General features: G+C 41.1%; 1 protein-coding gene across 14 annotated transcripts in view; it reads right to left on the bottom strand.

The window, feature by feature from the left end:
- Positions 1-22,672, bottom strand: part of SPTLC3 (serine palmitoyltransferase long chain base subunit 3) — a 166,499-nt gene that overhangs the window by 27,294 nt on the left and 116,533 nt on the right. For all 14 annotated transcript variants that reach the window (XR_007905367.1, XR_007905366.1, XM_051792753.1 and 11 more), the window contains 3 exons: positions 13,763-13,868; positions 6,167-6,386; positions 3,913-4,039 (listed from right to left, as the gene is read on the bottom strand). Coding sequence is in view for 12 of the 14 variants with exons in the window: in XM_051792753.1 (XP_051648713.1) it covers positions 3,913-4,039; positions 6,167-6,386; positions 13,763-13,868 (453 nt within the window). In the remaining 2 variants the exon portion in view is untranslated. The remainder of the gene's footprint in view (positions 1-3,912; positions 4,040-6,166; positions 6,387-13,762; positions 13,869-22,672) is intronic.

Below are 22,672 nucleotides of genomic sequence, written 5' to 3'. Positions count from 1 at the left end.
CAAACACTCTTGAGTCAACTGCAGTCTCATCACGGGGATAAAACCACTAAGGCAGCTGCTGAATTTCCTGAGGTATCTCCAGTGGTGTAATGAGAAGCCATGAGGAGAACACATAAAGAATATCTATATTATGAATTTTAAAGAGTAAATGCCATGGGAACTTCTGCTCCCCCTATTTCCTAATAAATGAGCAGAGACACATTTGAGATGAAAAGGCCACTAAGGCTTAAGAGGAATAAAATGAATTTTTTTTTTTTAAATAGACTATATGAACTGAACTGTGGAGCTTCTTGCCTTATGACATTCCTAATGGAAATACAGCTGCCAGGAGTTCATACACTTTAGAACAACTCTATTATAGGAACTATAATGGTATCTATGACATTATGTTACTAAGAACAAATGCGTCTTGTTCTACAAGCCATTGATTTTCAGTCCTGTAAAGCATGGCACTGGATAACACCAGAACTTGTACTCTACTAAAAATTTGATTTCACATGAAAATGGAAATACATTTGCTTTTTTTTGTAGTCAACTTCTGACTCTTTTGATATAAGTCACTCAAGAAACAAAGCATTTGGTCATAGTAACCTCAACCTATTCCTCTTTCCCAGGCAGGATCAACAGGGTATATCAGTTTTGAGGGAGCTAGTACCTTCTTCTTATTCAGCATTTCTTGTTCCTCAGTTTCTCAATTCATCACAGAAAACATGACAAAAGAAGGAAACTATAAAAGCTAGCTGTGGGCTCTGCAGTATCCTCCCAGTTACACTGCTGTGACATTAATATCTCACAACTAACACAAATACTGATATGGGACATCCCCACGTGCATTGTAGCCTGACACAGGCACCTGCTGTGGATAATTTCCAGTTGAACAGTATAAGTTTCACAGAATTACTTTTAAAGTGTTAACCTGTTCTTTCCCTGCAATGAAGATGTACCCCTTGTGTCTATAAACATCTGTTCGTATCCTGCAGTCAGGCATCCAGTATATTGATCTTATCCTAGAAATGCACATCACCATTCCTCTTCCAAATGAATAACCATATTTTAGTAACTGAAAATAAAGGAAGAAAATATGGAAGATCAATCAACTGAATATACACCAGGATAAACACAAGCAGTATTACTGCACTTCTGGCCTCTGGCATTACCTACTATATAATTCCGCCTATTCTACTCTCTTCTAGATCACTTGCTTGCTCAACAAATTAGTGGAGAATAACTAGCAAGAAAATGAAGGGAATGTAAGAGCCTCATATCTGGAAAAATATAAAATACTGTGTGAAGGACTAAAAAATAAAGATTTTTCGGAGCAGCAATTTAAATCACCAAACAGTCTTCCTTCTCTTAGTTTTCTAATTATCTGCTGAGGAGTCAGTCATGAAGTTCAGATATAAGAACATGCTTATGTGTTACAATGTTTGTCATCCCCTTATTTCATCCTCTTTTCAAAAAGCACCCTCTAGCTCACATGGAACTTTTTAGCAAATTCTAATTTCACTCTTTTGCAAAGCATTTCCAGTAGTTTTTTCAAGGTCCCCTCCCCTACAGAAATGACCTCTGGAGGACAAGCCATCAGTGGATGGCATCTCCTTATAAAGTATTCCCTAAATCATCCTGTGGGAAGAGAATGTAAATAGAGATAAATTGTAAAATAAACTCTTTCTATGAATTCAACAGGCTTCCAGAGAACAAATGGTCTGTCGCACCCTGCGTACCACTTGAAACTTTTCTGTCAGGTGTCTCTGCTACAGAGCTCACTCCCTCACAACAATGACTTATGTGCAGGATTCACCATTTTCTATGTCAGCAGACTAAAAGAACTCTGCCAAGGTCACTGTTGTCCCTGGCATAAAAAATATTTAAGAAGAGACAGTGCTTTCTCCCTTCTGTTCTCCCCTCCTTTCTAAGCCACCACCTTCCTCTCTCTGGTGCCAAAGTAGCATTGTAATGTGGTCCAGCACAGCATTTTTTCCTGTGTTTTGGGTTGTGGGGTTTTTTTGTAGTCCACAAGACAGCCTAATGAAGGGAGGCCCACATGAAAGAAAACCCAATGGACTAAAATAATGGGTCTGGCTCAGAAGGACAAGACACATTTTTACACATCATAGCCAGTTTGCTAGCCTTTGTGCAATGCTCTAAAGTTGTGATATATGATTTATTCATTTGTTTTTCTACTCATTTGCATTTCATATTACAAGACACTTTTTAAAAAACTGACAAAGCACTAATTTATTTCATAAAGGACATGCAGAAGACTTATTAAGCTCTTATTTTGTGCAGAAAGACAAACATTGTGTCACTAAACAACTCTGCTTCTGGAAGAGAGAATGTTTCAAACTCTCAGCCCTAAGACAGACATGCACATCTTAAAACTCTGTCTTGAACCAAGCTGTCCTATTATCCTGCACTGAACTGCATGCAGAATCACGCTAGTTGAAGAGCATTTGTAACAGACTTTGAAGGCCTGGAAATGCTCTGCATGTTTCATGTTTTACACACAGCAGCATCTCCGAGTGCCTGAAGTCTGGAAGTCTTGGGAAGGCTCGGTGTCAGACCGCCCTCTCACGGCAAGTGCCAGGGCAGAGAGCAGCCCCGAGGTGGAAGAAAGATGTCAGAGCTGGTCTCTTATATTGAACAGGATGTAGGCATCAGCATATGCAAGCCTGACCTTTCAAATTTCAAGTTGGAAGCAGCTGTTCCACTCTTGACTTCTCTGCCAAAACAACAAAAGCATGGCTTGCTCATCATCTACACATCGCGCTGTAGTTTTGCCGTTGCACTCAGCAGAATTTGGCACTGGCACTGGATTCCCTATCCCTCCTTCTGTACTCTGGGGTATTGTAAATTCTGGCCTCATTGAAGTGCTGTGCAACAGAATAGTGTAAAGCAGTATCTCACCTGCTCTTATCTACCCTTTTCTTCCCCATTCCCTCCTTACCCCAGTCAAATCTATCAGGGAGGACCAATACAGAATTAATTCTGTTAGCATCAGACAAAGAGAAAATAGCACAGCACGGTGCTGCTGGACCAGTATAAGAGAGATTGCAATTCAGAGCAGAATCTGTGTCTTTAGCTGCATGTTACACAATAATTTGACTCTAAGGAATTCCTGAAAAAACCATACAAATTCAAAAACCATCAGTTTTTCTCCATGTTGGGGTTTAAGTCCTAGAATACCAAATCCATATCAGCATCACTTTGAAACAGTGGCAGATAGCTATGTCACATAGTTGTTCTGTTGCTTGCTGTATAGAAAGCAGGTTACACAGAGGATTGGACAGTAGCTGCATCTACAACTTCAGGAGAGGAATAGAAATAAACCTGGTTTTTCATAAAGACACCAAGCAACCAATTCTTCAGGGACAAAATGTACTTCAGAACTAGCTTCTGGACACCACAATTGATATCTGAGTGAGGTAGGAATTATTATAATCATCTCCTCATACTGTCATTTAACATACAATACCTGTTCTGAAATGCTGCACCATGCTTGTGTTGCTTGCCATTTTGAAGGTCCAGACGTACAAAGAAGCTAAACTGACAGCACCTAGCCCAGAAGTGAAGGCATGTCCTTATGAACCCTCCCACAAAGTCAGATAATATACGCAAAGGGAAATTCATGTATTTCTATTCCTTGCTGCAAAACAGGACGGGCTGGCAACTATTGATCCAGAATTCCAAAATATTTCCATCCCTGCTGCACGTGGATGAGCATGGAAAAAGAAATAGAGTTGATAGCACTTAAAAGTATGGTGATTTAGATATTAATTTTGCAGTAAGAATGATTTCCTTTGCATTGCATTACCATACTACTTTGCTGCTGGATGACACATTGCACGTGCTCGCACCCAGGAGGTGCTTTGGAAGTAACTGGAGTAAATGAAGTGAAAGTAGGTGGCTTACCTTGTGTTGTCCCATCTAGTCCCATGAGACATTTCATTGCCCTGATGATTTGCTCTGCTACGGGTGGACACATGGATGTGGCGTACACAGCACTGTGAGAATGAGTTCGTAAAAAGTCCACAAGGCCCTTACACAAGCAAAACAAAGCATGAATGAGCTTGGAGCTGGCCAAACAGCAGGTCTCCCTCTTAACTACTGCAGGAGTGGGAATATGCAAAAGGAAGAGCTATATTTCACCAGCTATTGGTTTGCTTTCTTGGCTGCCACTGTTAATACATGGCCTGAAGAAACATCAGGCAGGTGCAAGTACTTTACCATGTAAGTGGGGCAGTTATAGCTGCAACAGAAGTCTGTTTACTTCTGTGCTAAGACTTATTACAAAGCAGCCAAAATAATTTCAAGACCAATGAACAGCTGCACTTAAAATAATGCTGCTCAGTTCCTCTCTGAGAATGAAGCAAAGCCTACATGACTTCAGACTAGTTTCTCTGCCTCATGACCTAATTCAGGAAAAGCACCTTACTGGGGTCTATCTTTGTCTATTAGCACAAAAATTTTCAAATGAAACTTTCCATCAGTGTGGCAGGGATAGTTATGTTAGAGTTGGTATAGTTGCTTTAACATTTCCTTGTACAACTAAGAGCACAATCTGTGCTCCTAGAAAAAGCACTGATGTACTGTAGGCATATCTAAAGCACCCGTAACTCTCCTGAATCCAGGGATCTGGTAGGAAATCAGATCTTATTAAGATCATCATTGTTGCAACAGCTTATACCTCCTAGTGCATAATATCAGAGTAGCGGTTACCATGCTAAAAGCTGAATTCATGTTACTGAGAAAGGGATGACGCTTGAAAATTGGACTATGGTAAAAAAAAAAATCAGAAAAAACCCAACCCAAAGCGGATTAGACAAGTTACTGCCAAAAGAGCTGTATGAGTTTATGCAGTAGCTCCAACGGTAGGGATAAAGACTTACCTAACCTTACACAGGCTATGCATGGCTATATTGCAACTGTACTCCTAAGGGTTTGGGTAAATAGCTGAGAAGGCTTCTGTGCTCCAGCTGATGCAGAATAAACAGTGCCACCCTGAGTTTTTGGCTGCAGAAATGAATGTAAGTGGGTGAATGGGTGAGCAGGCTTCTGAGGTTCAGAAGCCTGAGGCAAAGCTTACTGACACACACAGGCGTGAAAAGAATGACCTGTTTTCATTTAAAGTAACTTCCAAGGATTAGAGCATGAATTACTTCAGACTACTTTTCACAGGTCTAGTCTTTCTATACTTTTTAGTTACATCAGCTACATTGTCTTTGGTGAGAGTTAAGCCTTCAGATATAAATTCAGGAAGCCGAAGAAACAGAGCAAATTGACTCTTGATGTATTATGACACCCGCTTTTAAGATCTCCAGGGGCAAATCCAAAAAAGACAGTAAGAAATATACAATTTATACTTTCTTATAGCACTTTTATTCTACTGTAGGGCTACACTTATTAATGTTATCCTGACAACAACCATATGGGCTGTGTAAACAGGCTTCCCACTCATTTAGCAGACTCCTTAAAAAATACATTCAGCAGGGTCTGAAAAGGGCAAATAATCAGCAGCCACTTGATCTCTCTGTCAAGTAACAAAACCGATGACATTTCACAATGGTGCTGATTATGCTTTCTCTTCTACACCCCCAGTTAAAGCAAACTCAGCTTTACTTTTGTTGACATCTGTTGTTGGCAAGAGATTGTTTTGTTAATGTACGCGGAGCAACTGAGGACACACAATTTACTATTGCAAAAGGCCCTCAGTAATCCTCTTTGTCCATTCTTCTAAAAAATGCAACTATGTCAACTGTTTAGGAATTTTATTATCAGTGGATGAAACTGTGGTTTTAATCTCTCAATATTGCCCCACACATTGTTTACAAATGCGAAACAAAGTAATGAGCAATCCGCATGCAAATTAATGTAGGGAAGTATATTTAGCCAACCACAACGTGTCCAAATATTTCCAAGACAAACAACAATCATTAGGGTGGCACAAAAACTACCCAGCTCAAGCAAATTACATAATGTGAACATGAGACAAAAAGAAGAGTCTGACTGCTTGATGTGCGTTTGGGATCCAGGCAAAAGTGGTACTAAACTCTAGAGCAGTGCTCATGTAAAGCAGTCTGCGTGAAAAGATACTGAAATGTATCATACCTAGAAAGAAGGTACTTCCCATCCCCTTGATGTTAAATTGTTTATGCTTTCCTTTTACCTTTTTGCCAGCTATATATCCTCCAGCTGCACCAAAGCTCTTCGTGAACGTTCCCATTAATACATCAACATCATCAGGGCTCATCCCGAAGTACTCCACGACTCCTCGGCCCGTTGCTCCCACTGCACCGATGCTGTGAGCTTCGTCCAAGTAGAGGTAGGCTTTGTATTTGTTCTTCAAGGAGACTATCTCTGGCAGGCGCACGATGGACCCTTCCATGCTGCAAGTGGAGAGAATCAGGGATGAACAACAACTCCTGCACTCTTTCTCTTTAAGATATTGGCAGAACATATAGTCATTAATTGCCTTATTCCATGAAACACCTTCTGGAACCTCAATTTTTTCTCCCAGTTCAAAGAGAACTTGCAACCCTTTCCCGTTTGCAGGTGAATATAAAAAAGTCAAAGGTAAGTTTTAGGATTCGAACAATCCAAACCAGTCACAAAGTCTTTGAACATTTGCAAATTGTCGGCATGCCAAAAAAGAGAAGGAAATGTATAAAGAAAGGGGGAGATACTCACCCAAACCAGCACATTACAATTCATCAGTATAAACCAAATATTATAATGCATTATAAAGAACTGCTATAACTCAGTCTAGTTCTTGCTGACTCCATCAACAGCTACTGTGCCAATATTTGGGCATAACAGCTCTAGAGAAAATTCCTCTGGTGCAGGGGAGCTGGGTCCAACATACACAGGAGATGGACCACATGAAACCCACAGCTGGTGCCATAATTTTAAGCAGCCACAGTCTTCAGAGTGAACAGAAATCAGGGGTTAGAACAGGCAGCTCAAATCCACTTGGCCAATTGTTGCTCTCAGTATGTACTTTTTAGGAATGTGGCCTGCTACCTAGTAATCAAAAGGAAAAAAGTTTCCATTCCTTTTCTTTTTGCTTTCTTACAGCCATACATGAAAGGGAAATATTCTGAACCTGCACTGGAACAGGCTGCCCAGAGAAGCTGTGGATGCCCTATCTCTGGGGGGTATCTCTGGTTCAAGGCCAGATTGGATGGGGCTTTGAACAACCTGGTCCAGTGGGAGATATCCCTGCACGTGGAAAGAGGGTTGGAACTAGATGATCTTTCAGGTCCCTTCCAAGCCAAACCATTCTATGATTAGTGGCATATTGAGATTTGCAGAAATGAGAAAAGATGACAAATCTTTTGTACTATTGGCAGCCATTTCAGTAAGTGAGAAGGCACAGAGGAGGTGTACAGCAAAATGAAAGGGAGATAAATAAGAAATGCTCTCTGACCTCATAAAGATGACATATCCATAGTAATGCTGTGAAGACATGTCTTGAAAACCTTTGTGAGATGACTACAGCTACGCTTGGATATGCTCAGATGCACTCAGTATTCATGTTCATGAGTTTAACATGTTCTCTTCCACCAGCTCTAGCAAGCTGGTCTTTAAATGATAAAAACTTCTTATCAAACACAAAATCAGTGTGCTGTGTGCCAGGAAAACCAGTGCTCTGTGGCTACAGCCCACAGCTAAGGTGTATCCACTTGCAAATGCAAGGAGCTTCAGGTGAGCAGAAACATGAGTTTGTTCCCAAGTAGCAAGTATAAAGGAGCAGTGCAATCAATAATGTCTTGGAAATTTTTAGATCCTGGACCAGTGGCTTTCACAGGCTGTTTTATTGTCACTCTAGTTGCACTGTGTGTCTGGAAGTTTGGAACCACAAAAGTAGCAGGATGTGTTTTTAGAACTCAGGAAATTTCTGACCATTTTAGTCCTTCTTCATCCTTTGGTCTCTTGAGTCAGTTTGGAAATTGTTTGGTCTCCAGTTTTGAAGGAGACCTGCCCATAGGCAAGTCTCCATTAGTTTAACAGCACGAGGGAGTAGTCATGGACAAGGGTTGCCTGTGCTGTTCATAATGGGAGGTTCAGAGAGCCTGGCTGCCTGTGCCTGGAGGCATAATTTTGGCTGTAGGTGACTGCTGGCAAATCTTGCCCTTCTGTCTTGCCCAGCCATGAAAGAGGCAACTGTGGGGCTGTATATTGTCACCATGATCCCTTGCAGCAAAGAAGGGTGGGCTTGTACTGCAAGCTCCTGAAGACTGGGCTTTCTCACTTTTCCCAAATGACACTTGGCAGCTGGGGAAGAAGCAACTCGAACCACCACAGCTATTTTCCTAATGAATACAAGGGCAGAGCCCACAGTCCTCACATAGCCCAGAGTCAAAGCATTAGTCAGCTAAAAACTACCCTGAGCCACTGGATGTGCTTGGACCTGCTGTGTTTGGCAGCTCTCAGCTGTGTCTGGTCAGTCTGCAGGGTGGATGTGTGGACAGAGTGCCAAGTAGCACCTCTGCAGAGGGAAGCAAACAGCCATCCCACCCTCCACCTTCCAGCAAAGCTTGGGCAGACCAGCTAGGCAGGGAAGGACAATAACAGTTTTCCCACATGTATATGGACATCATTAGGCTTAGTGGCTCATGGAGATTCAGATGGGAGAGCCAGCATTTAATTTCAAAAAGATGAGAGTAAAACTGGTAAATTAAAAATGTTGCATATTTGTGGAATGGGAACAAAGTTGTGCTGAATCCCAGAATACATGGAGCTGGTTCATGGCTGTTGCAAGATTTAACCATTAAGAAGATTTAATGAAAACTTTTCTTACTCATATGAGTAGGAGATTTCTCTTGGAACTCTAAGCAAAACAAGGCACTTGTATTCAGTTTCAGAGTTGATTTACTGCTCTGGAAAGATGCTGGCTGACATAAATGTTATAACAGTTCACAGAGATCCCAACATGGCCTTGAAGTGTCCATGGATAAAGTGCTATTGGATTCATGCATGCATTCTGTGCTGCCATTCAAACAGGCCTCAGCCCTCCTGATGGAAAGGATGACCTGTTTTGCTGCCTGCTCTGCTCTTGGTCTCTCTTTTGACCCTGGCAGATGGTTACTGATATGCACAACACTGTTTAGAACTGCTTCAAGATAAAACTCACTTCACAAAATCTCTTGGGAAGCCCAAATGGAGTTTACTGAATTCTTCAGTAAATATTGATGTCAACTCAGCTTAAACCAGAGAGCCAGAAGTGAAGTGTAATGGTTCCGTCGCAATCTGATTGTGTCACTCAGCTTTGTGTACAAACAGCTATTGTGTACAAACCTATGGATCTGTTTCCAGATCTGCTCAAGCACCCGAGACACATCAAAAAACCTGGATGCAAATGAACATAAACTGGCTCTGACTAAGCCAGATGTTCTCATTATGACACCCTGTCTTGTAGCAAAATTTCTTAGCTTGGTGGTAGGGATGAAAAGTTTCTAGATTGCAGCTGACTCTCGTCACCCTTGTTTGGTGGACAGGCACAAATGCATGAGTTAGTACACACTCAGTTTGAACCTACTTCCAGACATGAGAAGATAATCCCAAGTTTTGGGAATGCTGAAGTTTGAAACTTGATTCAATCCCTATCAGACCACTGACATTCTTTCTGATGCAGCTGATGAATTGTGGAGCAGGTGCTTTGAGAGACAGGAGGTGTGCACTTGTGATGGTCACTCCATTTGGAACAGAGGCTTCAACTTGACAGGATGTTTTTTTGTCCAGTTAATTTTGAAACTTCTTGGGAAAAGAACTGCTACCACAGTTCCAATTTAATTTTTTTTTTCTGTTATGAAAACTAATTTACTGATACTCAACCTGTTATCTACTTCATAACTGCATCATTCAGCATCTCTAAACATGCCCCATAGTACCACTATGTTTTCAACATTTGAAAAGTTTATCTGTTCCCCTTTCAGGCTGGTTTGTAATTGGGAAAATCCCTCCTTTCCTGGCCTGTTACTCCCAATTTTAACAGTTCATTCCATTTTAACAGTTACTGTAGGCACTGTTTTCTTACATAAACATCGTACATTCACACAACAATCTCTGTTTTGTAGTTTAGAGCAATAATTTTAAGGAAACTTTCCAACTCTGCCCTCAAATACAACTCCATACACTGAAATGATAGAAATGTTAACCTTCAATGTTGGTCCCTGGTCAAAGACATTAAATGCTACCTCATTCTTTTCTGGAAGTCCCAGTCACTTAATCCCAGGAAATAAGAAATAACCTTGATAAATTTCCTACACTACTGGCATTGAATCCCAAGGAAACTTCTAAAGCACATGAAAAGGCACTGGACAATATCTGACTGATCAGAGCTATTTTCTTAGCTGGAAGGGAAAATACCCAAATTAAATTAAAAGCAGGGAAAAAACAAATGAAAAACAATCTGTTTTGATCAGTTTCTGATGCCCCATAACTCCTGCCCTGGGCCTTGGCCTATCTGACTCCTAAGTAAATAGGCATGGAAGAGAGCAGAAGCCTACCACGGACCATGTAAGAACACAGCAACTGATTAATCCAGAACTGGAAATGGGAGAAGCCAAGGAAAACATTAGCTGGAATTCAAATAATAAAAATGTGATTTAGCAAGTCAGCTTAACTTGTGCCTTGGTCACTGCCAAAAGTTGTTAATGTTTTTTGTGCTGAAGATTGATGGTGAGATGTCTCCCTCAGTTTGGAACTCAAAGGGAATAGATTTGCTCCTAGACTAGTCCAAGTTAAGGACCAGCTTTCACTACTAGTTATATTTACTTCTGATGAGTTTTTTTTTTCTTTCTAAGATAATAGAGACATTTAAAGGCAAACAAACATATACTTATTGCTATTGGTTTGACATGAAGCTTGAGTTCTTCCCAAGTTGAAGGGCCAGTTCTGCCTTCAGTTGTAACCAAGCAAAATCTGTGGCTTATGGTTTCAAACACAAGTCTGATTTCCAGAAATGCTCGTGTTGGCTAACAATGACCCTTTTTAAATTTTGCCAGTTGGTAGGTCCAGGTTTATGCACAGTGTAAACACTTTAACATACTCCTAATGGAAACAGAAGGCAAATTTTTTTCCATACCATAAACGTCACCATACTAAGACTATGGTGTCCCATATAACAATATTTCTTTGAAGATGGAAAGCTTAGTGTTTTCTTTTGCATCTCTGGAAAAAGCATTTCTGTAAAAATTTGCCAAGCCAAACTTGCAAATCAAGATATTTTAACTTGGAGAATGGCTTTGACCAAGTTATTTAAATTCCGTATTAGCTGTCCCTGAAGCATAACTTAAATCTTTATGGAAAAAAAAAAAGCAGTATTAACTATTGTAAGAAGGATACATTAACTACACTCTACCTCCCCTTAAACCCTCTTGATGAATGTTAATTTGTCATCTGGCAAACCTTCAAGAAAACCTAACATTAGCCAATATGGGGCTGGAAAATTTTAGTCTTTCAACAAGTGTGGGCCAAGAAAGAAAAGAACATGCACACAAAAAGAGTATTTCTAATATGTCTTTCTCCAGCTATTTTTTTTTTTTTTTTGCCTATGAAATGTTCTTAGCTACTGACTGGATTAGACTACCCGGGCTGTGAGCCTGTTCCCAGCAGTGCCCAGGGCTGGCAGTGGTGGCAGGGACATGGTACGGTGGGGTGTGGTGGCACTGGCCCTGCAGCCAGAGCAGACTTGCTTTACAACCAAACCACACTCTGCAATTTCTGATCTTCTTGGACTATGAAAACAACTAATGAACCAACCAACTCAGCTATTGCTAGGGCTGGTTTCCAACGAGAGACTATCAGAGAGGTGAGCATTGGTTTTCTTCTACTTTATGCCTGTCAGAAGCATAGACACTCAGGGCACAAGCGGTCTTAATATTATTTAGCCTTTATGGAGCTGAAGGAACATTATGCTTCCTTTTCAGTGAGGTACTCTGAGCTTTAACATGTTTTTATTTTGCATTCCAACAGAAGGTTCTTTGATCTTTGGAAAATGAAATCTCCTTTTGAAACCAACTGCAAAACTAGAGGAAAAGAAAACCTAAATCTGGAAATATATATAATATTTACTATATTATGGTTAATATAGTAAATATCTGACAGTGGGTTTGTCCTACTGCTTGGAATGATCTATGCTTCTGTGTCACCAATCTACCTTCTTGTTGTCTTGTGGTCAATATTCAGGGTAAAGGATTTAAAAGCGAACAAAGCTCAGCAGCTGGAGGTTTTTCTGCCAGCCATGTGACCAGTGGGGATATTTGTCAGTAAAATGTTGGTGGTCCACTTAATTTCTGCATGATCAAAGCCCTTAAATCTGAGCTTCCTTTTAGTAGTGCCAAGTGATGTTTATTTGCAGTTTTGCTCTGTTTATTCTGGTTGAAAGGACACATTCAGCCTGCTTTGGATCAGCTGATCTGCTGCTGACCTGCTTCAGCTCTGACTGACAGGTGTTTAGATAAGGACTGATTTGGTCTCTTTGCAGATGGAAAATGTTCGGTGGAAAGAAAGCACTGACAGCTATGAAGTTGTGATGACATGAGATTGTAAAAGATTTCTTACCAAAAAAGCTAACTTGCTCAACTGTGCCAGCATTTTACAGTAAAATGGCATAAGCGACTGCCCATCCAGCCTGGCTGTATTTCAGCAACACAGGATATGATCCCTACATATAAAGTTTAATGCTGCTTTTCTAAACCGTGTCATGTCCTGTGAATGAGAGCTTCTGGTTCCCTTCTCTCTGGGGCAGGTGTTCCTACTTCCCAAATTATCCTTCTCCTGCTCCTCCCCTCCTGTCATCACCGCAGCAGCCTTGCCTAGATACCTGAAAACCTTCTTACTGTACAAACACTGCTTCTTGAGCCCTTCCCTCCTCTTCATGATCTCTGCCTTTCCCTTCTCCAACTTACCCACCAGTGGCTTCCCCTCCACGCCATCCACGAGCCCCACGGTTGCCTTCCCAGTAACGCTCTCCACAGCCCAGGATGGTGAGTCTCGCTGGTGCCACTGCTTTGCTGCTCAACTATAGTGACTGTTTGTCTCTGACTGGGTGTAAACTGCACCACAAGAGTAAACCAGAGCTACCTGACTAGGATGCCCTATAATTGCACGGTATTATTGATGCCAGTATTATCTGATGGATTCTCAAAGGCGCCTCTCTCATTTGAATTCCTCCAGGGACTAGGGCTACATGGAATACCACCAAATAACTCTTTAAAAGCCAGTCTTTTAATTGTTTTTCTGTTAAAGTGTGAGTCTGTTAGATCCAGCACTAATTACCAGAAAGGTGCTGATACACTTAGCCTAAGTTTAGCTTGGGATTTTAGATTCTAGCAGCTGGGTAAGAACTGGGTACACAGAGCTTAACTAATTCAGTGTAGTTGTCTTTTGATCTGTCCATGCATAACAACTCTAGAAAACTCAGCTTACTCACTTAGCAGAACTCACCTACTATAGCTCCATGAATTTTATCACATCTGTGACAACAAACACCAGCTGATCCGTCTTGCTCTCAATACATCTCCCACTCCACTGTGATTTGCTAAATCAAGATTCAGAACACCCCACTGGAGCTATAGGATCCAGGGTTCAGGTTGATATAATGGAAATTAACGTATTTATGAGATCACAGAACATTATTGTAACTTCCAACCTCATTAAGATTTCCCTCAGATACTTAAAGTCAATATTCCCTTCACTCAATATATCATTCTGTCCTCAGAAATGACAGGGTACTCATCTTTCTAAAACACACACATACCTGTAAATCCCCTCCACGAGGATGATAATTTTTCTCCATGCTCTGTGGGTGCGAGGCTGCCCATATATTATTGCATCCCTCAGCAACTTCTCGAGGCTCTGCATATCTTTATTTAAAAATAAGAAAAAGGAGGAAGGAAAAACATTAACAAAGATTTTTCTAAAGGACTTTTCGATTTTCTACTGGGTGCTATTTTTCCTGTACGGAAAAAGACAACATTAAAAAAGAAGAATTTGTCCTAAAGATAAACTTCCTTTATTAATAGGCAAGACCCAACAATTTATTTAATTAAATACAGTCTAGTGACTAGGAGAGTTACAAAAAGCTTCCAGTTATGCAGCTTATCTGGGAAACTCATATTTATTTTTAAAGGCAAAAGGGAATCACTTTGCTTAAGTACTGAGGCTAATTGCCAGCAGTTCTCTGTAGGGGTTGCTGATGCTCTTAGTGTCTCAGGGCTTCTGAATAGTGAGGTTTTGGTTGCTTTCCAATGACAGGACCATGAGTAACATGCATTGCTTCAGCAAAGGTTTGGGCAAGGCTGCATGAAGTTCATCAGGTGTCCTTCTCAAGAAGGAAACAGTAAAAGATTGCTGGTGAGAGAGGGGGAGGCAAGTGGATACAAGCACATGGCATGGATACACTGATTCGGTGCCAAAATGCTTGGCACTGGTGGGACTTTAATACAAGGAGGCCTGGAACAATGTTAGACACTTAGGGGATTTCTTAAGGACTGAGTGTGGGTAATCTCATACAATTCTTGAAGGAAAGCCATTGAAGTCTTGAAAAACAGGGAAGAAGCAAGAAAAAACATCACAGGAATAAGGGTCAGGCCAAATGTGACCCTCTGCAGAGCTGTAATCTAACCAGCATTCTGGTGTCTCCATGAATGAATACTCTCCAAAATGAATTATTCTGGTACTTTTCAGGAATCTGGATTGACATTTTAAAATGTTTTCAAAGAACACTTTACTGAGTCTTGTAAGGAACACTACAGTTCAGCTCAAACTGTGGGTTGAAAAAATCAGTAGCATTTTTTTGTGATATAACCCCATTTGTTCAGTAACACATCTCAACACAGTTGTTATAACCTTCTAAAATAGTACTAAGTTAATCTGTAGAATGCAATTGTCCCAGGCAAAGGAAATATAGCTTAGAAATATTAATATTGATCTACACTTTGGTTTTGGTCCGACTGGATGGGGCCATTTGTACACCAACTGTGTGCACCATGAATAACCTGTGACCTGAGAGATGACAAGGTTATGACTTTAACCCTTCCATCCTGATGCCTCACCTCTTGCTGGTAACGTACTGATGTCAGTGAAAGATAAAGGTCTCAGCAACACTTCTGCCACTCTGCACCTTCCAGTGTAATCTCCTGATCTAGCAAGTCCTTGCTGTACTTTACAAAGCAGAGAACATCAGCTGCCCCTTATCTCAGTGGTGCAATCACCTGCCCCTTATCTCAGTGGTGCAATCACCTGCACAGCTCAGTGAACTCCGAGATGGAAATGGTGTTAGGAACGATGCAATGCAGACAGCACAGTTTCCACTAGATGGCAATCAAGGAAATAAAAGTTCCTTGATGCTTTACAAGGGAAAGTTATAACCCAGCTCAGCATTTGCAGCTGCTCATGTTTTCTTTTGTTTGGAGTAGATAACATTTAGAAATCCTTTCAAGTTCTGAGCATTAAAGGGCTCCCCTGGAATAACGGAATGCTCACTCACAGTAAAATTTGGATGCCCCTTTTTCTACATTGAATTATTCTCTACTGATGTCACTGTCATCTAAATCCTTTTGGGACCTTTGAAACCCTCTTCTGAAACACACAGGGTCTTTCCATTCAGTGTTTTGTCTATATGTCCATCCAGATTGGTCCTAGACTTCAGCAAAGTCATTTTGCCTCTGAGCTAAAAGCATGGCTTGAAGATGCAGTTGTTTTAACACATATTCACATGGGAAAAAAAAACAACAAGGAGATAGAGAGAAGTGAAATGTCAATAACTCTGTTTAAAAAATACATGGATGTGAATAGATCCTCTGTCCAAACTACCATGGTACACGAGGGCACAGACAGGGGGGAACCTCTCTGAGGGATGAGCTTGACTGACTTTACATGTAACACAGTCCAGCTGGAATACAGGCTAAGAGCATGTCTGTTTGCAGGATCAGGGCTATCTCAGTTTCTTTTTGATGTTTCATTCTGAAAAATATGTATGGGTGACCCTTTCTGAGGCCAGAACAGTGAACATGATTTGTTCAGGTGCAAATGAGTTTTACTGACCTTTTAACTCTGTGCTTGTAGTGCCTCATTTGGAAAGTAGAAATAGGGAGGAGGAGAAAATCTGGAACCTTTAATATTCCCCACAACAGGCTGCTTCTGCTCTTCAAAGTGAAGACACAGTGCTCTATGTGCTTTCCAGAAAGTGGGATATACTGAATGGCCGGAAAAACAAGAGTGCAACCCCAGGTGACTTTCAGACATCAAATTATTTGCCCATTAAATACAGTTAGACTGAGAAACACTGGGACATTGAGATGATCAGATGACTGCACGAGTCCATCTTGAATAACCAGTTACAGGGAAAATAACTGTCCTTCCTGGTTTGACCATCACCAGACCAGGGTTTCCAGTGGCAATGGCAAACAACTGCTCACCAGCATAGGAGTGGGTGGTAAGAATTCCTCTTGATCAGTTACTCAAAGCACAAATCTATCAGTGTCTCACTTTCCACCTTTTACCTATGGCATATTGTCTTGATATGGAGGATAAAGTTTCCTAAGAGGGGACAGTGGATCTGTCAGTGCATCAGTGGACTTGCATAATCCTTGTATGGGATTTTTCAGAGTTACTTCAACAGAAGTACCAAGAACACAAAGTGCCAGTGGGCTGAAGCGAGTCTGGACCTGGGCAGTGTGTCATGCTGCCTCCAGTGCAGGTGGGACACTGGGCTCCTGGAAGGGCCCCTCCCAGGCATGCTCAGGGAGACACGGTGTCTCCACCTCTCATCCTTGCACTGCAACGCTGGGGATGTCATCACCGTTCCTCTGCGTGGGCTGGAAATCTCCCGCATGATGTCAGCTGAATCCTGCTTAATTAAAATAAACAGGCTACTACTACTCTTTCTTTCACTTTGTGTTTGTAAATCTGATTTTCAGTTTCTCCCGTTCTGCACTCTCATCCAAGTTCCTGCAGACTCTGTGGCGACGCAGGAATCTCTGCGTTTGGAATGGGCTGGTGGGAGTGGTGATCACTACGGTCACATAACAGTCCGAGATTCCCCTGCCTGCCCCTCAACAAACACAGATCTCTGTGAAAGCAAAGGGCACTCACTCAGGAAAGCTCCCTGTTCACACTCAAGTCAGACATGGCTTTCTCAAATCAGAGAAGGCAAACGCAGACACAGCGTGGTCGGAGCAGGATATTCCGGTCTCCTCGCTGAGGCAGCGTCTGTATGTGTCACAGGGAAAGACACGCCAAACTGGATTAGGCTGCAGTCCACCTATCTGCTGCAATAATCTTGTCTCTGACAGTGGCCAGAGGCTCCAGGGAGGACAAAACTTTAGTAGGTAATGTGCCTTTCATCCTGCTCTATAATAGCTATAAGCTGTCCTCACTTCAGAAATTCAAGGGCCACTTACACCTTTGGAAAAAAAATAAAAATTAAGGAACTGTCCTGGATTAAGCCACTGCAAACTCTTCGGGTTTTGCAACCAAAGAGATATTTTGCTAATTTTTACATGTTTATTCGTCTCTTTCATTTTCCCCTATTTTATTTGCTTGCTTGCTTAAAAGCATGCACTTGAGAGTTTTCCACTATTTTTCCCCCCATCTTCTTTCCTTCTTTTTAGCTAGACAATACATTTGCACTGAAAAGTTAGGGCCTTCTGCCCTCTTAAATTTCCTTCAGTAGTAACTACAGCTCCTTCAGGTAACTGTGTCCTCATGGCATTCGTATCTGAACTCCAAAGCAATAATTGGACTGAGGAGACTGAGAAATGCCAGAGTTGGACTAACATAAATTCACAAATGTTGCCCAAAGCAGGAAACCATATTTTGTATGGAAACCTGAACAGCTCACACTTGCATGACACACTTCTGTCATCGACTACCTGCACGACACACTTCTGTCACCTGCTCTGTGAGAACCCATAAAACCCCTTAGTACTTCCACAACACTGAAAAGGTGCATAAGGAGGAATTAAGAATCTACTACCCTAATTCCTGTTTCAGATATGGATTAAAGCAGCAGATTAGATGCTGGATTTTCACCTAATCAAGGTGTTTGGTTGTGCCTTGTAATTGCCTGCCCTTCTCACAGGATCACTTGTTCTGATTGCTTGGTGAAGTGCCCTTGCAATGAAGAGAACTGGGAATACTTTTCCCCACATGGCCTGATTTCTGTGCCCAGTAACAACATTCCCACAGACTCTTCATGGAATAGCAAATCTAAACCTGCAAACGGGACTGCAGTCGATGCTACATGGGGAAAATGTAGTGGAATTAGAAAGAACAAACAATTCCTAAGCCTTGTACCCTCTGTGCCCTCTTCCTGTGCCCTCTTACAGAAGCTGATAAGAACAGAACTCATTTGGATGTAGTTAGTCCATAACACCCTCATCTGTCCACTGAAGGAACACCTGGTACCAGTATAAGACCCAGAATTGCTGCAACAGAGACCCCTTGACAAAATCACAAGCTGATTAATGGTTAAATATTTGGGTTTGCTTTTCAGGTTTTATTGGAAGGGTCAAGGGATTTTGGCTAATATTTAACCAAGATAAAGGTCAGAGGTCCTGGAAAAGGGTTTTTAAATATAACAACCTCTCCCTGAGTCAGGAAATAAAAACATCTGAGTTTAGCCCCCATATAGCTTGAAGGACCCTCTTGCCTGTCACTTGGAGACAAGGTAGGAGAGACTCCCTGGAGCCCAGGGCTGGTGAGGATAACATCAGACACACCTTCTGGCATATAAACTGAGCAAAGCCAGGCCCCCACCGCTACAGAGGTGGGGAGATGTTTTAGCCTCTCACCTTCTCCCACTGCATACTAGTTGCTGGACCATGCTGCTGCCTGTGTTCCCAGTGCAGGAATGCTACTCTGTCCTAGCTTCTTAAAAAAATCACTGCCTGGAAAATGGTAACTTGAATGGTGATGACACCACAGCAGAAAGACAAAAGGTAGATGCTCTATGGGCAGGTCCGAAAAACTTTAGACCATAAACCACCACTACATACATTTAGGACTACTGAGGTCCTAAAATAAAATTTTTTAAAAAAATTTAAATCCCCTAGATCAGTTCATCAGCGCAGGGGCTCCAGGGAGCTGAGCTTTACTGCTTGCTTCTGCAAAAACTCACAAATCCCTGCAAGAGAAAAAGTCCCTAAAAGGCCTAAACCCCTGTGCCATACTGGTAATAACCTTGGCAGGGTGAAAACTAGAGACAGAGCTAATGAGAGCCCACGGGAAGGGAACGTCCTGCTCAGTAGTTTTTTAGTTATGGGGCTGAAATGAAATATTCTCTTAAATCTCTCTCACATAGATGATCTGTAGGTGTGTGCCTGTGCATTTCTCTCAGCCCAGACCTGTAAATTCCTGTCTGTTTACAAGGAAGGGATTGTTCACTGGCAGGCAAGATGCAGGGCACATTCCTATGTCCAAATACAAACAGACTTATAGGTCCACAGCACATTTTTGTTCTATTATTCATTTTCAGGCTTGAAAACCTTCTCATACACCTGTGCAATGTTTTTGTCAAAATGGATGCCTTTTATTTTACTAAGACAGGCATAGAGGTTTAAATATTTTGCCTGTTCTAGACAAACTATTCAGATATTTTATGAAAAGTGTCATGTCTAAGATAGCTACCCGCTTACTGAAATAGAATTTCATTAGCTTTTGTAAGAATAATAATTACATTATATTTAATTAAGGTAGTAGGTAGAGATTATTTCTTGTCTTACTCATGAAATAATTACTTATTAATAATAAAAGTGTAATTATTTACTTTTGAATGATGAAAAATCAATCTAGTATTAAAAATTATATGCTTTGAAATAAAATCCCACCGTTTTACAGAATTAGACACAGTATAGCCTTTGAAAGATGAAGAAGGTGCTTCAATAGTAAGTTTAAAATCGTACATTTTACTCTCTTTTCTGTGAAATATTTTTATCATAGAACAAAGTTTCCTGTAATTTTTCTTTGAAAAATAGTTTTTCCATAACAGGGGGGAAAGGAGAGAGATCTGCAAGCTTGTTAGAAAGGGAGGTTACTAGCACACAATCTCTGCATTTTTTTGTATTATATTCAGGAAGCAGCTAGTTCAGAAAATATATCATTGCTTCACTAAATTGTTACATAATTATTCCCCCCCCATTTACAATAACTGCAACAAACATTCACACCTCACCCTTCTCCCAGTGTCTCTTCTACACCCACGCAACCAAGGAAGTCGGAGCCAAAGTAAATATGTTCCAGGCAGTTTTATCAAGGGCATTACACAGCATTTCAAGAGCCTGATGAAAGCAATAAGGAGGGAATAAAGGCTGATTTCCCAAGCTGCATTCTCAAAGCAAGAAGGGAACTTCCAAATCTGCTCCCTGATCTGAGTTTATTTCGATGCTCCTGCACAGAAAGCATGTCTCAGGCACTAGTGGTGGTACTGACTGGCATCTCTTGCTTTGTCTTCAGTGTAGGATAAAACAGAGTGAGAGTGAGTGTGTTTCTGTACCTTGCTGGAGAATTGTTCCAGCTGCTCATCAAAGGGCTCCCTCCATGCCTTTGACACAGTAACTCCCTCCAGTTGATGCCCGGGGCCAGATTCTTTAAAGGGTCATTAATTTCTGTATATTAAATGACATACATCAATCCCTTGCCCTTAGAAAGAAGAGGTGGAGGGTATTGCCTTTTTTAACTAGAACAGGGGAGGGTTTTCAAAAGTAACAAAAAGGATGATGCTGAAGTTAATGCTTCTTAGAGATCTACAAGTGGTAACTTAAGGTGCAAAGTCTCCTATTCATGCACAGGGCCAATACAGCAGAAGGAACTTTGCCTTCACACCAAACAGCGTCACATGGAGAATGGTTCAATTCCGCTGTTCATAAGCATGACAACGACAGTAGTAACATACTCTGACAATTTGGGTATGCCTGGATAAATGCTGTGTATCCACACATTATCAAGAAGAATAATCTGGGAGCATAAGCAACACAGCTCCGATCTAACAAAACAAGCATCTGTCTAACTGAAAAGAACCCTCCCAACCCAAGCTGGAAGTTTGGTTACTTATGTCCTTAATTTGCTGTACTGACTGGTATTAAACTGTTCCCTGACAGATCCACAGAGAACAAGGTTGTCTGCTTCATTTTGTGCATCCTACAAAGGCAGTCCTGTTGGATTACACCTTCCACTGCTATCTCCCCCAATACACACCCTATTTCCTCCAAAGCAAAAGGCACAGACATACATCTCTGCACATGTGATTTTAGAAGTTGTTGGTGATCTGTAACTTCTGGATATGATTAAGGAAATATTAAAAGAAAGAACTTTCTAACTACAGAACTAACAAACAGACACAGTGGGCTGAGAGAAAGTGTGTAAGCTTCTCCACATGAAGTGCTCTTTAAATGCAGCTTAGGTTCAGGTTCAAAGCCCACAAAATTGTGATGACAAAATCTGTCACTCAAATTCCAAACAATATTTGCAAAAGTTTCCACAGTTTCATTTTGAAAACAAGTTAAGGTGATGTCTCAGCAATGGCATACAAGACTGTCCTTGGCAAGTAAGATCTCTAATTAGAAACCAATGAGTTTTTCCAAAGCAATCTGGATGGGCTTCCACTGAGGTTTGCTGAGACCCTTAAAGGAACTGTCTACATTTTCCAGTGCTGGATTAATGCTTTTTGGATAGCTCACTATTATTTTTAGGTTCACACATTATTCAAAAGAGCATCAGCTTTAATTTATCATAAGCACAAGCAGAGGTTGCTTAGGTATCAGGTTCTGGGGAGGGGAATGAAATAGTGAGGGATGGTTAGAGACCAAATTCCTTAGAGTGAGGATAACAGCTCCAGGTGATGTCTTCATAGTTGACAGTAATACACTCCTCAAACTGGAATGTTCTTTGAAATGCTGTGGAAGTGACCCAAGCCAGCTGGGCCGCATGCAACATGGATGGGTGGAGAGACTGAGAACATTTGGATTTGGGTAGTGAGAGGTCATCCTGCAAGATGTGATGTAAACCTATTTTGAATGGAATAAGGCTTTGAATAACAAAAGAAAAAAGCCTCAAAAAACTGGTACAAAAACCATGCTTAGTGTGCCCAGATTTGTGGAAGTGAACCAAGCTGGGTTTTGCTACAGGTTAATCTAAGAATAATTACTTTTGTAAAAATATTTGTGTTCAGGTGACCTTTAATTCTTGAACGATCTTCAGAAATTGCTTCTTGCCCAAATTATGAATAGATATTAATTATAACAACATCTTACATTATAATTATAGTGTATTTTTCATTCCAGCTCATCCTTAGGCCTTCTACAACATACGCATTTTTGCTCCCCTTGGGGCCGAACACAACACTTAATGAAGAGAAGGGACTGTATTAGCTATTTACAAAGGTAATCAGATCTCTCTTCTAGCTTCTAAACCTCTGTTGCAATCACTGCCTGGTGGTAGCAGTGAGGATGGAAAGGGGAATTGCAATGGGGAACAGTGGAAAAGAACAACTCGTCATCAAAGCAGTCCCAATGTCTCTGACAGTAACCACAGCAGCATTAACTAAATAAAACTTAAAAAGCATGAGCATTTTAGAAGATAACTATATGATTGCAAAGTTAATGCATGATTTCTATACTAAAATTCTAGTTCAAAGAATATTTGAGATGATGCTTTTGATACAACCATC

Source organism: Manacus candei, unplaced genomic scaffold (assembly GCF_025592945.1).
Source record: "Manacus candei isolate 608988 ecotype Guabito, Panama unplaced genomic scaffold, ASM2559294v1 h1tg000035l, whole genome shotgun sequence".
Lineage (NCBI taxonomy): Eukaryota > Metazoa > Chordata > Aves > Passeriformes > Pipridae > Manacus > Manacus candei.
This window is presented reverse-complemented; position numbering and strand designations above follow the sequence as displayed.